This window comes from Medicago truncatula, chromosome 1, assembly GCF_003473485.1.
Source record: "Medicago truncatula cultivar Jemalong A17 chromosome 1, MtrunA17r5.0-ANR, whole genome shotgun sequence".
In the NCBI taxonomy this organism is placed as follows: domain Eukaryota; kingdom Viridiplantae; phylum Streptophyta; class Magnoliopsida; order Fabales; family Fabaceae; genus Medicago; species Medicago truncatula.
The window spans coordinates 29,110,066-29,127,387 of NC_053042.1; the positions used below are offsets into that span (position 1 = coordinate 29,110,066).

Here is a 17,322-nt window from a genome sequence, read left to right on the forward strand (position 1 = left end):
TTCAAAGGATCACAGACATAACCAAACATGCCTTTAATAATGATTGGTCTTTAAAAAAAAGTCAAACTTTTTTCTAGAATTAATTCTTGAGTCAAAAGTTGAAACTACAATTTATTTCAAAACAATTAAATTAATCTAAATAAATAATGTTTTTTTTTTTCTCTCACAAATCATACTTATATCTAATCTTTGTTAACAATGCTAATTACCTTGCAAAACCCTAAAGCTAGCCATTTTGGGCGCCAATTAAGGAGAGCCGTTTGATCAAATGAGCTAGCTAAGCATTCATCTCATCCTTTGATCTCATTTGACTTGGCACTTTCAGTTTCCCCATGCGAATTACATTAAACGTTTTTGGTTTTGGCTTCCCCCATTCCATGATTGCATTTAATGTTGTTATTGATTCCAAAACCTTTATTATGATAACAATGTATAGGTATCATAACCTCCTTATCATATTGAATGAATCTGAACGTGTATATTCCCTATGCTAATTACATTTAACGCTTTTGGTTGTGGCTTCCCCCATTCCATGATTGCATTTAATGTTGTTATTGATTCCAAAGCCTTTGGTATGATAACAATGGATAGGTATCATAACCTCCTTATCATAGTGAATGAATCTGAACGTGTATATATACCCTACCATGGAATCAAAAAAATCACATCTCATTCTTTTTCAAGTTCAATCGAATCCCATGGCAAACAATGGAATCCAGGCTCTGCTTTCCTACCATGCTTTGATAGGTATAAGTTTCCATCATTTGATGTTGTTATTTCCAGTTTTGTACAACTCACTTATGTTTCTTTTTTGTTGTTTTTTTTATAACAGCACCTCTGAACCCTAATCCGAATTCTGAATTGGAAAGGATTGTCAATGATCTTCATATCAAGTATAGAACTTACACAGTCGAGCTTAACTTTATTAACGTGAGTGATTATATTTATATGCATTTGACAGTAAACAAACTTACTTTATTCGCTTTTAACATCATGTTTCATCTTTTTTTGGGATACTAGGGCATCGTAGTTTTACCCACTATGTTTGTCCATGATTTTGGGGACCAGATCGGATGATATGCGAAGCTGGTGGACTCAAACTACAACGAATTTGATGTTTTAGTGGAGAGAAACAATGGTTTTATTTATTTGACAACCGGTTGGCATGCACTTAAGGACTTTTACGGTGTTTTCCTTGGATCTTGGGCGACAATTATGTTTGTGGGAGATAGCAAGTTTGGTATACACTTGAAGGATAGGTTTGGGAGAAAGATTTCCACTCCTAAGTTTACCCCATCCATGAAGTTTCAACTTGAGAAATTGGCTACTCCCTTCCATAATTTTGGCGCCCAGCCTTCTCCTTTTGTGCATGATGAATTGAATTTTGAATTTTCCTATGAGAAGAGGTTGAGTGGTGATGAGCATGCTGGTGGTATTGTGGTGAGTTTTTTGTAGTTCGTTGGTGTTGACATTCTGCTTTTTATAATCATAAATACAAAATTTATGTCATACCTTTCATTTTATCCAGGATCTTGCTTACTGGGAATTTTGCGAGGCTACGTTGGATACCGGGACTACATCTTTGAAAATTGTGGATGACAATGTGTGGGGCTGTACTTTGATGTTTGCTACTGATGGCGGACCTCTTTTCATAATCGGAGGTGGCTGGAAGAGATTGGTTATGGCACGCAGGCTTCACCTCCTATTGTGTACAGACGAATACAATGCTACACGCGGCGTTGTTGTTATTAAAATATATTGCTTTGTAGCAACGACGTTTTCTTGATAGATAAATAATAATGATGGAACCGGCAATGATATTAGTCAAATGCACCTAATAAAATTGTAACAACCTTTATAATCAGATGATCTCATTATATTTTTAGATTGATGTGTTTCCTTAAATTGCCAATCCATCAGCAGTATGATAATTGGGTAGGTTTATTACGGTGTTCGTCCATTTTTAGTTATCAAGATGCTCAGATATACAAAAAAAAAACATCATTTCTGCTGATGTTACAGATAAGATATATGATTAGTATTAATTGTCATATACTTCTCTTTGATTGCATTATGGAAGAGATTCATATAGTGTTTTCCCATGCTTTGTTTCACGATCTTTTTGATTCAATGTTTGGACGTGTCTGTTCAGCTTCAAAGTCATGTCATTAATTTAGAATTGTTGTTACCCAAATCGCATTAATGTCTATTTATGCGGTAATTCATCGGTTTACATATCATTTGGAGGCTCATACTTACACATTTGTTCTCTCTGCAAAAAAACTTATTGTTACGGCTAATTAGTAGTCAAGGTGGATCAAACGAAACAGAATGGATAATGATGTTGCAGAGAATACTCGCAAAGCTTTGCACAGTTTATCTGGTATGTCTGACCTTTCGTTGAAACCTATTTTAAGGGAGAATGATTCTATGAAAAACATAGTGTGTTTAAATTGCTCATTGTAGAGAGAGTATCAATCTAATTGAAACTTAATGTTTATCCACCTCTTTAATAACAATTCACGATTGCTTTTCATGATTATATTGTTAAATTGCGGTGAGAAATATTTATTGGTAAGTGTATGATATTAATCTAATTAGGTTCCTTAATGCAGGTAAAACATTTATTTGGAGAGCTTTGTCATCAGCATTGCGTTCGAAGGGTGAAATTGTGTTGACAGTTGCATCCAGCGGTATTGCCGCATTGCTTATCCCTGGCGGAAGAACAACACACTCAAGGTTTTGCATTCCTTTCAATGTGGACGAATGTTCGACTTGCACTATAAAGCCTAAAAGTCCGTTGGCACAATTGATTATACGGGCAAAACTAATCATCTGGGACGAAGCATCTATGATGCACAAACATTTCTTTGAAGCTGTTGATCGCACCTTAAGGGAATGCCTTAAAGATCATAATAACGGGAGGACAGACATTCCTTTTGGTGGTAAAGTTGTGGTTCTTGGTGGAGATTTTCGACAGATTCTACCAGTTGTTCCTAAAGGCACCAGACCAGATGTCGTTTATGCAAGTATTAATTCGTCAAAACTTTGGCGACATTGTGAGGTATTAACATTAACAACGAATATGAGACTTTTGCATGGATGTTCACCAGATGAGGTACAAGAAAGAACATACTTCGCCAAATGGGTATTAGGGATTGAAGATGGTTGCATTGGAGAGGTTTCAGATGATAGAATTCAGGTGGAAATCCCAGATGATCTACTCATTAATAGCGCAGGCGATCATATTGCTTCAATTGTTGACTGCATCTATCCATCAATATTACTCAATATGCATGATACATCTTTCTTTTTTTCAAGATAAAGCAATATTGACTCCTAAAAATACAATTTTTGATGAGGTTAATAACTATGTTCTGTCTCTCATTCCCGGTGAAGAAAGGACATATTTGAGTTATGATTCTGTAATAGCAGATACCGCATCAGTCAATAGGCCAGATGATATTCACACACCAGAATTCTTGAACACAATCAATTCATCGGGTCTTCCTAATCACAAGATTACTTTGAAAGTTGGAGTTCCTATTATGTTGTTGAGAAATTTGGACATAACAGCAGGTTTGTGTAATGGTACTCGACTAATAGTCACTAAGATGGGAAGATATGTTATTGAAGGGAGGGTAATATCAGGAAGCAATGTTGGAGAGAAGGTCTACATACCCAGATTGTCATTGACACCATCTGATACCAGAATTCCTTTCAAATTTCAACGTAGACAGTTTCCTATAGCTTTGTGTTTTGCAATGACTATAAAAAAAAAGTCAGGGACAATCACTTAAGCAAGTTGGCATCTATCTTCCACAACCGGTCTTCTCACATGGGCAGTTATATGTTGCAATATCACGTGTTACATCAAGGGATGGTCTGAAGATATTATTAACGGATGACAATGGGGATTGTATAAGGACCACTTCAAATGTAATTTATAAGGAGATATTCGAAAATGTGTGACCCAATATTTTGTATGCCCTTAAATACTTTTTATGTTTATTTATTTTATTTTTTATGTAATGAATAATATCGGAACTTTTTTAACTTTTCCATTTTTAATGTCCCGGGCGTTAGCACGGGTAATAGTCCTAATTACTAATCAATTATACAAAACCGTAACTCTGTTTGAATTTACTTTGTTTAATAAATTTAGTCAACACTTTCTCAAATCAAATATTATTACATAGTTAATTTTTTTTAAACGAGTATTTTCGTGGGCAACTGCGGAAACTAATTCTACAAGTCTTGTGAGACATATATGAAAGGCATACTCTTCCTTAGAGTTTTAATGTTGTTGCATCCCAGAGTCTAGAGATTCAAACCTAGGATTTTGACCAAGTTAGAAGAGACATGTGTCATCTCATTTAAGCGACCTTGGATTGTTATACCATAAAATGTACTACCTCCGTCCCTAATTATAAGACCCTTTTGATATTATTTTTTTTTGTGCCTTTTTATAAGACCTCTTTTCTATTTCCAACTATATTAATTATTTCTTTGAGTAAATAGTCAATTTCCCCATGAAATTGTAAGTTTCATCAATTACCCTCCTGAAATTAACAAAACTTCAATTACCCCCTGAAATTTCACAACGTTAGTCAATTTACCCCCTTCGTCAAATTTTTCTGTTAGTGAACATGACGTTTTGCAAATACCCCCCTGAAGTTTTGCACTTATGTGCAAAATGCCCCCCAAACTTAAAAATTTATATTATTTTTTTTCTTAAAAACAAACAATTAATAGTTAAATATTAAAACTAACTATTGATCTTGGAATTTGGGAAAACTACATGCATATATACATCAAAATAGGCTCCAAAATGGGGAAAAATATGTATTTTTTAAAGTGACAATAATGGGATGATTTGTGGATTAATATTGGGGGTTGTGTAGTTTAAATGGTTTGAGCAAATTGTTGAAGGAGTTGGAGGAGTTAAAAGACTAAGATGGTGAAGGAGAAAATATAAATTTAAATCTGATTATTAATTTTTTTATAAACCTCTAAAAATAATAATTTGTCTATTAGAAATAACTATTATTGTCACTTTAAAAATACACATTTTTCCCTATTTTGATGTATATATGTATGTAGTTTTTCCAAACTCCAAAATTAATAGCTAACTTTAATATTTAACTATTAATTGTTTGTTTTTAAGAAAAAAATAATATAAATTTTTAAGTTTGGGGGGCATTTTGCACATAAGTGCAAAGCTTCAGGGGGGTATTTGCAAAACGTCATGTTCACTAACAGAAAAATTTGACGGAGGGGGTAAATTGACTAACGTTGTGAAATTTCGGGGGGGTAATTGAAGTTTTTTTAATTTCAGGGGGATAATTGATGAAACTTACAATTTCAAGGGGGAAATTGACTATTTACTCTTATTTCTTTACATACATGCCCCTATTTATTATACATCTTTTTCTTCAATCAGCAATAAATAGAATGTTGAAAACATAAGTCAACCCTCTTTCTTAAAGGATAAAATTGTAAAAACAATAGTAATTACAAACATATTTAATACAAATATCCACTATCTTAATTTCCGTTATATTTTCAAAATGGCCTTTTAATTAAGGACGGAGGTAGTACATAAATATGTAAATTTTTATATTAATATTTAATACTCTATTTGATTTTTTTGGTCAATCTTTGACTTTATTTTTATACTATGTAAAATACATATAATAAAATATGTTAATAAATTTAAACTTTTTTAATATTTTCATTTCCTAGAATTCTTCTATAAATGGGTACTTCTCTTTTAGTTATTATTGTAGCCTTCATAAACCAAAAGTTATTCACTTCCTAGAAAAGATTAATTGAAGGTGTGATGTCTCTATTGACTCAAAAACTGCTCTTCTTATGTGTGTTGGCATTGCTATTGATGCACAATGTTATTGGATTTGGAACGCACCATGTGAATCTTATTAACAATTTGGATAATAATCTGGATTTAACTGTTCATTGCAAATCTGCAGATGATGATCTTGGAGTTCATCTTCTTCATCATGGTGATACTTATGGTTTTACATTTCGAGATAAAATTATTGGCAACACACAATTCTACTGTTCATTTCAGTGGACCGGTGAGTTTCACTATTTTGATGTATACATAGCAAGTGAAGATTCTAAAAGATGTGATACTTGCAATTGGTCTATAACAAATCCTGGACCATGTCGCAATACATCTCAAGAGGGTAATGTTTGTTTTCATTGGAATAAATAATTATTAATGTAATAAATTTGCAATCTTAATAAATGCCGTACTTGGAGTTATTAAGAACCTATTGTCGTATATCTGTCGATGCTTCTTAATACCAATGTCTAATCGAGAGGTTTAATGTTTTCTAATCACAAAATAATGTATCATACAAAATTTGGATAAAATATCTAATTCATTCTTCGTTTGATTAATACCTATTAGTATTCAGTTAAAAAATTACATAGATATAGTGTGTGTTTGGTATGGCGTTTGTGCCATCCAAATCCGAGTTTAATTTGCCAAACGGGATTTCCCTTTGCAAAGATGTTTGGACAAAACAAAAAGCAATTCAGGCAAACCACGTTTCTGAGTTAAACGTGAGTTTCACGGAAGCTGCAATTCCAAGCTTCTGCGTTTCCTGGAATCAAATCTGCAACAACTAAACTTTATTTACCAGCTTTGCCCCTTTCATTTGCAGCTATTCAGTTTCATGTTTCACAACCGTTTTCAATTGGTTTTTAGGTTAGAGATGAAACATTAACTGGGCTCTATTATATTTTCCAACACAACCCGGCCCATTAATTTAAATGACCAACTGATTTTATTTTTAATAAAAAATAAAATAAAAAAAAAAACGTTTTTCTTCAAAATGGCCTAGGTGAGCTTACGCAACCCTTTTGTTCTTGTATTGTATTAGAAATAATACCTCAATTGATCAAAATAATATCAAAATAACTCTTATAAATAAATATTATTTTAAAATGAATTTGTGAACCAATAAAAACCTATTTATGATTTTACATAAGTTGAAATAATAATTATCAAAAACAAAAACGAGATATTTTTTTTAAATATAATTAAAATTAAAAGGATAATTTGGTCATTACACACTCAAAATCAATTTTCATTCAAACTATCCAAACAACATCAACTAATAAGAATCACTTCTATTAAAGTGTATCCAAACATAATCAATTCACATTCAACTCACTTTTAACTAAAATCAATTCTCTCAAACTCAGTTCTATCAAAATCAATTCTCGCCACCGTCATACCAAACACACATAGTATTATATATAATTCTCCTTTTTAGCCTAATACAACTTCATCAGCATTGACAACTAGTTAAAATTTTAATTTCTTAAGTTCATGATATTTTGATCTTTAATAATACATGATCGAAAATTGTTGTTCACACTTGAAAGAGAGCTAAAACACACTATGAAATGACCTAAATGTCTCTCAACAGTTAACTGCCATCGGTTTCATATTCCTCGGCAGTCAATTGTCGTTGGTTTTGAAATATTCGATAATTAACCGCTGATACGTACTGATATTGCTGATTAGAGCAACCTACTCCTACTCACAATTTCATCATAACCTTTTCTCTCTCTTCAATCTAAACCCCCAAATAAATAAAAAAATCCACGTTCTTTGTCCAAAATCATTGAAGCATCAATCCTAGAAGGTTTGAACACACTTTTGACGTCAAAAAACAGGTATTGCATCTTTTATTCCGTTTATTTTTATTGCAAAAATACTAACACAGACGTATCGGCAGTTAAATGTCGAAGTTTAGAAGCATCGACAGTTTATGTCGATGGGTTTTCGGTAATTAACTACAGATGCAGTTCAAAACCGGCAACTACTGCTTAATTTTTTGGTTTTTTGTTTTGTTTTAATTCCTTATGAAATTGATGTTATACAATTAGTTAGTTGTTTATTCATAGTTATGTGTTGTTTATTTATAGTTATGGTTGAAAACGTGGATGATGATCCAGTTAAGGAAAAACTTATTTTTGTCGATAATTTCGGAGATGTCACACCGTCTAGAGTTGTAGACAAACCTAATATTGACGGAGCTTCCATCCATGTTGAAGCTTCATTACATGTTGACTCCGGTGTCGTCCAACTTGATTTTAACAAAGTTGACACAACTTAATTTTTTCTGAAGAAGTTAAATGGAAAGATATGGATGACTTGCTTAATCGGGTACGTCGTCAAGCAAATAGGGCAGGATTTATAATTGTTATACATATATCCAATTTGATTAATCCAATGTTGCAACTATTGTGTGAAAGGAGTGGCGATCACAAATAGCCAAAAAAAAGATTAAAGCATGAGGCAATAGGCTCAAGAAAATGTGGGTGTATGTCATTCTTCCTGGATATATTAGTAGGGAAACAAATGACTGGAGATTGAATATTTTCAATGGAGTTCACAACCGTGAGACGAAGCCAAGTTTGGAAGGACACATGCTTGCAGGTAGATCAAGGGAGGATACCAAGAAGATTGTACGTGACTTGACCAAATGTTTGGTGCTTTTAACAAATATTTTGTTAAATTTGAAAAGAAAAAGATAAGAGTGCATGACAAATATCAAGCAAGTATACAACTAACGGAAAAAATTATTCAAGTCAAACAGAGGTAACATGACGGTGATGCAGTATCTAATCTCAAAATTGGAGGAGCACAACTATGTTTATTTCACCATAACAAAAAGTGAAAGTACTACAATTAAAGACATATTTTGGGTTCATCCAACATACGTTAAGTTGTACAGGATACCAATGTTTGAGATAGTTAGGGTCACCTCGACCGATTTGACATATTATGTTCGTTTGGGAATTTTGATAGCTGTAAAAGAGGACAATTTGTTTGGGTTTTAGAAACGTTGCTTAAACTTCTTAACTCAAATTAATATGCCTACGGTGGCTGCAACTGACAGGGATACGACTTTGATGAATGCGGTAGCAACTGTTCTCCCTGAAAGTACATGTTGGTAAAAATGTTAGAGTAGATTGCATCACTGACTGTATAGTGAAACCGAAGGATGTAAAAAAGAATGGGAAAGAGGTGAAGCAAAGTAACATAGTGAAGAAGATAATGAGAGCATTGGATGTTATTGTTAAATTACCTACACAAGAATTGTTTGCAAGTGCATTAATGAAGTTCCAAAATAATTGTAAATATTTTTCAAAGTTTCTTAGCTATGTCAAGAGCACCGTATTGGATGTTGTCAAGGATAAAATAGTGAGGGAATGGACAGACCGTGTCTTGCATCCTGGCTGCAAAACCACCAATAAAGTTTAAAGGGTGTGAGGTATAGTGAAGAAATATTTGAGCAATAGTGTGGATGATTTGGGTACTTGGGAGAAAATACATGATATGTTGGTGATCTAGTTAACTGAGATACAAACATCATTTGGGAGGAGTTGTACTGTATTAGAACATATATTCAAAGACGTCATTTTGTACTTTGGGTCGGTGGGTTATGTGTCTAGATATGCTCTGGGCAACATTGTTGTGGAAGAACAACATTGCAAGGAAACATTGTGCATGGACAAGGGAAGTTGCAATTGTGTGATAAGGAGATCGTATGGGATACCTAGCTTGTGCATGCATCATTGCTATGAAAATTCGTGACAACAAGCCTATTCGATTGGATGTGATACGTCGTCATTGGTAAATGTTATGTATGGGTGAAGAAAGTAATGAGGATGTTTTTTCTGTCGTGGAGGAGTGGAATGATATTCAAGAACGTCTCAAGAAAGTCCCTTATCAAATGAAGCTACAAATCAAAGAGGTTTTGCGGCAATTGACATTTCTAGAAGCCACAATGTTGTCTCCACCTCCAAGAAAAGTACCAACCAAGGGAGCCAAGAAGAAAGAAAAAAGGTGAAAATAGAAAGGTCTAAAGCAAATGTGGCATCGACTAGTCGAATCCTTTCTTCGTGGGAACGTGTTGATTCGCAATTTCTGGATAGTCAACCATCACTACGTCATCATTTCCTATAAGAAAGGAGCTTGTATTGGCAAAGCATCACTTTCCTCACTTCCACCACCTACTCGGTTTTCAAAGTCTATTTCGGTTCCAACGCTTAATAATGTTTTGAGCCTTATTGATTATATGCCAAAATTCATGGTTCCATTTATTGAAAATATGGTGGATTTTAAAGACGATGAGAACTGTGGTTTTTAGGCTATAGCCGAGTTCTTGGGTTTGACCTAAGAAAGTCATATCATGGTTCGTAGGCAATTCAAGAGGTGAAACCCCATCATGTGACTTAGCTTAATTCCCAATCATTTTTTTTAAAGATGGTTGTCCAATACCTTCATCATCTACGAAGTAGAACAATCACAAGAGTGACGAGGCATCAACTTGGGAATTTGAGTATTTGGATCACAAGGTAGGATCTGATAGCTTATGAAGATTGAAAAAGGAGAGAAACCGCCCCCACCAAAAAAGGAATCAAACCAAGCCAATAAAAGAATTTGTAACACTCCTGAAAAAGCAAAGGAAGAATTTCAAGTTAGTGAGGAAGATGAAAAAGATTCAATTTCACTTGATGTGATATGATACATTTTTTGTCGATGTTCATCCTTTTTTTTTTGGTTGATATTGTAACGCCAAATTTTTGTGGCCATTATATATATATATATATATATATATATATATATATATATATATATATGTATGTATGTATGTATGACTTGTATGTGGTGGAACTAGTACAATACATTTTTATTCGTTATTAATGTTTACACATTTGATATAAAAGTCTTAAGTTAAATATAACTACGACCGACACTATTGATGAGTTGAAGGCACAACTTAATAAATACTTTGAGTATCTTGGTGAAAATCATTATACATGTCACATATTTGTTCAGATGCCTTGTGTAGACCTGGGAGCAAACAAAGATAAGGCATGTGGTAAACAGTCTATTTTCCTCGGGTTGTTCGTGACGATAGCGACATAGGTTTTATGTTGAGGCATATGTTTGAAAATAATATATTATATATTTGTGCTCAGCCCAACTGCATCTGTGCAGAATGTCAGTAGAGATTTCATGTAATGTTATGTAATGTGTTGTTCAATTTCAAACATTTTTTATGTTTAGTTGAATTTCAAACATTCGTGTTATTTTAACGAAATGTTGAATTAATTTAATTTTGATCAATTGTGAAAGATTATGTATTGTTCTTGTTTATAACTAATTATAATTGGTGTATGAGTTGTATTTCCTCTAGAATTGTTGTTGTTGAATTACAGGTAATAAATAGGTCGAAAATTGGCTTGAAAACACATAACAGGTTTTGCTGTTTGTACCACCCTTTAACCCCACATGCAATATTTAAAGCAAATAAACAAGTAATTCAAAAGTATTCAAAATGCCACGACATTAAAACTTAAAAACATGCAGGATTCATTTTTCATAAATCTCGCAGCACAATAAAAACAACATCTCAAAACATTCCGGATAATCCATAATCTCAACAAGTTTCAAATCTCAAAAATACATCATCAACAAAGTACTCAACATAATCCAAAAGTAAATAAACAAAACTCCCGACATAGCTTAATCAAAGCCTAACTAGACTCCAAATCAACAAGAAACGAGGAAGTAGATATATGCATGTGCTACCATTTTAGGATTTCAGAGTTATTTTACCGATTAATCCCTTCACCACTAGATATAGACATATCCTAATCACCACTAGATATAGAAATATCCTAAATCACCGGTAGATATAAAATACGTTATCACCAAAACTCATGAATGCATAAACATATGACTCACCAAATACATACGTTCATAATTCACCATCAAAATTTCACCAGTGCATATACATGCATTCATCATCATTTAAACACATCCATACACCATTATGACTTTATTATCAATAATAAATCGTCTTCACCAAAATTATTAACATAATAACCATCATTAAACATCTTCCACACAGAGTCTCATTTTTAGCATTGTCATTTTAGACGTACAACCATTTTCACATAGAAAATCAACATATCTCAAGCATATTAATCACCTAGTAAATCATCATTCAACATATGATCATATGTATACAATCATTACAAGTTATTATGCCATATTTCAACAATTCATTAAAGTTCGTCTATTTTTCCAAAGTTCATCTATTTTTAAATTTTTCATCAAAAACCAAGTTACATACTCTTATAGGGCTTTATCAATCCTACATGCTTCATCTAAGTTCATGATTACAATAGACCAAACATAGCAACATTATTTCAATTGAGAAAAGCCTCACTTCAATTCCATTTCAAAATCACATTCAAATATTGTCAAAGTTAATCTCAAAACAACATATCTCAATCAATTCCATGTAAACATGGTTATGTAAATTTAAATCATCAAAACAACACAAAAAGAACACTTATAGATGGTTGTCCGGCCTCCTGCGACGGCACCTCCGTGCCAGAGCAAAATAAAACCACCTTTTTTAATTTTTTTTTTTTTTATTTTTTTTTTTTTGTATTCTATTCTTCTCCTTCTCCTCTCTCCATTTTCGAAAATGATTTTGAAAGAGAACTTCTGAAAAATAAAATAAAATACTACCTTTTCTCTTCTTTTTCTTTTTCTTGAACCGGTTTTGTTATATTTGGCTTGGGTGATGGTTTATTGCGGTTCGGTTATGTCTGTTGCTTTGATTGTGAGGTTATTAGTTTGTGGAGTTTTGATTGTTGGTGATGATTTCGTGATTTGGTTTTGAGGCTGAAACCGTGTTTGTGATTTTTGTATTCTTGAGGTTTATGTTTTTGTGTGAAAAATGGTTGTTGTTGCTGAAATTCGTATCCTGGTGTGTTTATTTTTCTGGAAAAAAAATGATATTCAAAGAAAGGGTTAATAGGTCTTTACCCCCTGTAATATAGGTCAATTTCATTTTTTCCCCCTGTAATTTTTTTTTTATTTACCCCCTGTAAAAAAAATTGTTTTGATTTACCCCTAATAAGCCAAACAAAAACGAAAATTTCTTAAAAAAAATTTAAATTGATTTTTGTTTGGCCTATTAGGGGGGGAAATCAAAACAAATTTTTAATAAAAAAAAAATTACAGGAGAAAAACTAAAAATGAACTATATTACAGGAGGTAAAGATATATTAACCCTTCATAAAAATTAGGGTTTAGATTGTTGTATATTGAGGTTGTTATTGTGAATCCAGGAGAATGTTTGTGATTTTGCAGAATATGAATTTTTGGGGTTTATTGGGATGTGTGCCAAATTCTGATCTCTGCTCCCTATCTCTGAAATTTCATATATATATATATATGGGTGAAATTAGGGTTGTGATGATATTCTGTTAAACAAAAATGCCCCTCACTAGGACAACAAGACAAAGGATATTCTAAATGAATAATAAAAGGAAAATAATAAAGTAAATAATAAAAATAAAAATAAAACAGAATATGATTAAAAATAAATAAATAAAAAAATGAAAATTAATCAAATAAAATAAAAAAGTAAAAGTAAAAAAACGAAAAATAAAATAAAAATTAAAGTAAATAAAAAAAGCTAAAAAATTGTCGCCTTCGGAACCACAAAATGAGGTATTTTAAAATACCTCTCTGCCTAAATTTCGTCTAAAACAACGAAAAAATTCGGTCCAACAGATGAATAAAAATGGGATTTAAAGGTCAAAAATGGGGTATGACGACAATTACCACTTTGAATGAGCTTGAAGAAAAATTTATCGAGCGGTTCTTTCTAGTCATGAAATTTATGGACAAGTGTGCAGAGATCACAAAATTCAAGCAAGGAGATGATAAATCTCTCTATGATGTGTTGGAGCATTTCAAGGTCTGAAGGGTTAAACAAGAATGCTTTTAGATGTCTCAACTGGAGGAATTATGAAAACTAAATCTGAAACTAACGTAAAAGGTCTTGTGGAAAGTATGACACATAACAAGTACATGAACCATGGTGAGAAGAATGCAAAGAAGAAAGGAACTCTTGAACTTGAAAATCACCGAGCTCTTATGGCACGCCATAACATGATGGTTAATCAGTTTCAAGCAATCATGAAGCAAATGTTGGCAGCTTTTTTTTTTAAAAAAAAAAACTCGTATCCGATCAAAGGACCGACTAATATGAGAGGACCAATTCCACCGTCCACTTGCGGAGGCACCATTCTAAGTCAGAGCAAAACTCTGTATGGACTTGCCCACCGAAATTGGCACTAGAGGGAATCGAACCTGAGACCTTGAGAGAAGCAAACTCCAAGATCCCAAACTAACCATTAGGCCAACTCTAAATGGGTTGCAAATGATGGCAGCTCATTCCAAACTATCAACTTCTGTGGAAAGTAAGGTAAAAGATCTTGTGGAAAGTAAGATTCTTCTCTTACAAACACATGGTTAAAGACTCAGCAACAAATATGATTTATATATTTTCATAAAATCCAAAATATTACAAAAACAAAAGGTGGGGAAAAATAAATTTATCAACAAACCCAAGAATGAAATGATCCCCTTGAAATTACAACCCTTAGAAATTTACATCACACGTGGTGGGTTCAAATGCTTTCATGACCTTAGTTCCATTAGCAACAAAAGGAACATCAAGCCTACACTTAATGTTACCCTTAGTATGTGGACCAATATAATCACCAAGTCTAAACCTCATGTCAAAGTTTAATTTCACATTAATATGAAAAACTCCATCTTTCTCATCACGTTCGAAGTTAGAAACCTGATCACGATCAAAAACCACAACACGTTGCCCAGAGAAAACACCACTCATAGGATTCGTGCTCTTAGTGTATTGTCGGAATGAATTTAACCATGTTATAACCTTTGTTGAAGCAAACCTAGTCCCTTCGTAAGACGCATGTCCTTCGATTACATCGTAGTAGATGTTGAGTTTTTTGTTTGGATTACGGGCCGTGAAGTTGAGTACGAGGTTGTAATGGAGGGTGTTGGTGTCGTCGCTATAGTTGAATTTGGTGAGTTTTGCTTCTTTGACACTGAACTTGAAGGTTCGAGGTTGGACAACGAGCCAAAAAATAAGGATTATGAGACCAGCGAGAACGATGATTGCTAGGAGGAGTTTCCAAATTATACCGAAAAGGCAGCAACAACATCTTCTGCCCCGGTTGTGGGGTTGTGCTTCTGCCATTTAATTTCTGTACTTGAGTGAAGGAAATTTTGTTGAAGTTTATAATTTTGATCGAAGAGTTTGGAAGAAAATGAATATTGAAGTGTGTTTTATGGTGAGTGTTAAGGAGGTACATATAGGTACCTCAGGATAAAAGACGTTGGAAAATTTGTTGAAAAGTTCAGAATTGGTGTGCTTGTTTAGTTGTTTTGTTATATATATATCTCCTATTCCACTTGCTATTGGCTTGTACATGTACGTGTTGACCCTGTAGGGTAAGGACGCGTTAGAGAAGGAGTAAGCATGTTAGTCATAACAAGAATGATTTGGATTTAGGCACAAGCAAATCATAAAGAATAAAGATTGTTAGACCTTAATGTACCCTTATCTACCATTCCGTAAAATGCAAGTTAACTAAATATATGGTCTATATGATCAAATTTTTTCAGTTGCGTGACCACTATTTAGAAGCTAAAAAATGTGGTCACGTAATAAAATGTGCGTAACCACTATTTTTCCACTTAGTTAACCAAATAAATTCTGAAAAACTAGTAGTCACATAACTAAAAAAATGTGGTCACAGAAACCATATATTTGATTAACTGAAATTTTTCAGAGTGGTACAACAAGATACATTAATTATTCTATGAACCTAAAAAGTCAATTGTTTTTTATAATAAGGACAGGAGGGAGTATAACTAATTTATTGCTCACTTGATTTTGTCATCAGCCAGTTCATATGATGAGCAAAGAAGGTCTACCCGAAACCCACTATTCAATTTACGCGTCTGATGATTGGGCATGGGAGATCTGGGAGAAGTGGAACGAGTGATGTAACTATGTAACTGTAAGTGGGCAAAAATAAATATTTAATATATATTAAGAGTATTGTTATATATATATAGTGCCAACCATACATGTTTGAATATAAACCAAAATAATTGAAGCACTTAACTTGCATTATTCAGATATTATAGAATAGTACTAATAACATTCACTCTATTACTGGTAAAAGAAAAAAAATCATTCACTTTTTTTTTGGTCAAGTAGCTTAGTAGTTAGTGATTCGAACTTCGGTCCCTACATATAATTAATAAGAGCAATGATATTTGAACAACTATTGGGTACAACCTTTATGATAACTTTTTTTTTTCTCTCTTCTTATTGGTCAAAAACAATGGAGAGAAAAGGGAAGAGAGAGAATAAAAAGATAACGTGAGTATAAGAGAGAAAGCTGTGCAAAAGTTGAACAAAAATAATTGTACAAATATCATTTCTCAATTAATAATACATATTCCTGTCAACTGAGTTATCTCACATAGACAAAAAAGCATTCACTCTATTGTAAAAAGCAATTAACATTCACTCATCGGTTGATAGCTTCAACGACATCATTTTTAGGAGTGTATATTTAAACCCATGATTTTCCACTTACTCATGCTTTAATGTGATATTTTTAATGTGATATTTTAACCACTAGACAATTTAATTGACAAAAAAATAATCTTCTTTAAAAAAGATTGACAAAAAAAAAATAAAATACTAACGTTCATTCTAATACTCTCTTTTTGATAATTAACTTTTTTTATTGTTGAAAGTTATGAGTTTCACCGCTTCATATTGATCACATTTTCAATATATTGAGATAATCCACATAAATTTCATCTATAAACAAGTGAATGAATTTAACTTAATAAAAGAGTATACATAAAGTGTTAGAATAATTGTTGTTGGTACTGCTACACATATAAATTGATCTTCAAAATAGTAATTATCGGTCAAAATAGTTTATGTAAGATTTTTACATATTTGCATCCCTCATAAACTTTTTTTTTTTTGAAAATTCGGCATTCCATCCAAGAACAACTGTCAAAAACTTTAATCATCGGTGAACCACATATACTTCCCTATGTTCAGCATTCGCTCAATCTTCACATCTAAATTCTGCATATTTGCCTACAAAACGAATTGGAAAGCAATTATAAGGCAAGATTGACATTGAAATGAAGATTAAGAAAAGTAGAATAAAGGAGCAACAAACAAAAAATAAACCGTCAATTTAGTCCTGAAACTATCTCTCTATTCTTTCATCCAACTATGAAGTCATTGTTAACAAAATTATTATTTATCATATAGTTTAGGGACTAATGTATTTTTCATAGTTTAGAGACTTTTTAATTGATTTAAATAG

The 17,322-nt window shown here is 32.7% G+C and overlaps 1 protein-coding gene across 1 annotated transcript; it reads right to left on the minus strand.

Moving 5' to 3' along the window:
• Window positions 1–14,355: 14,355 nt before the first annotated feature.
• LOC25483720 (NDR1/HIN1-like protein 10) lies at window positions 14,356–15,308 on the minus strand. The gene has a single exon (XM_013612423.3). It carries the CDS (start codon window positions 15,150–15,152, stop codon window positions 14,523–14,525), a length of 630 nt encoding a protein of 209 aa, XP_013467877.1. The 5' UTR covers window positions 15,153–15,308; the 3' UTR covers window positions 14,356–14,522.
• Window positions 15,309–17,322: the final 2,014 nt, after the last annotated feature.

Coding starts and splice junctions, on each gene's coding strand:
- LOC25483720 (XM_013612423.3), bottom strand. CDS start 15,152: ATGGCAGAAGCACAACCCCACAACCGGGGCAGAAGATGTTGTTGCTGC.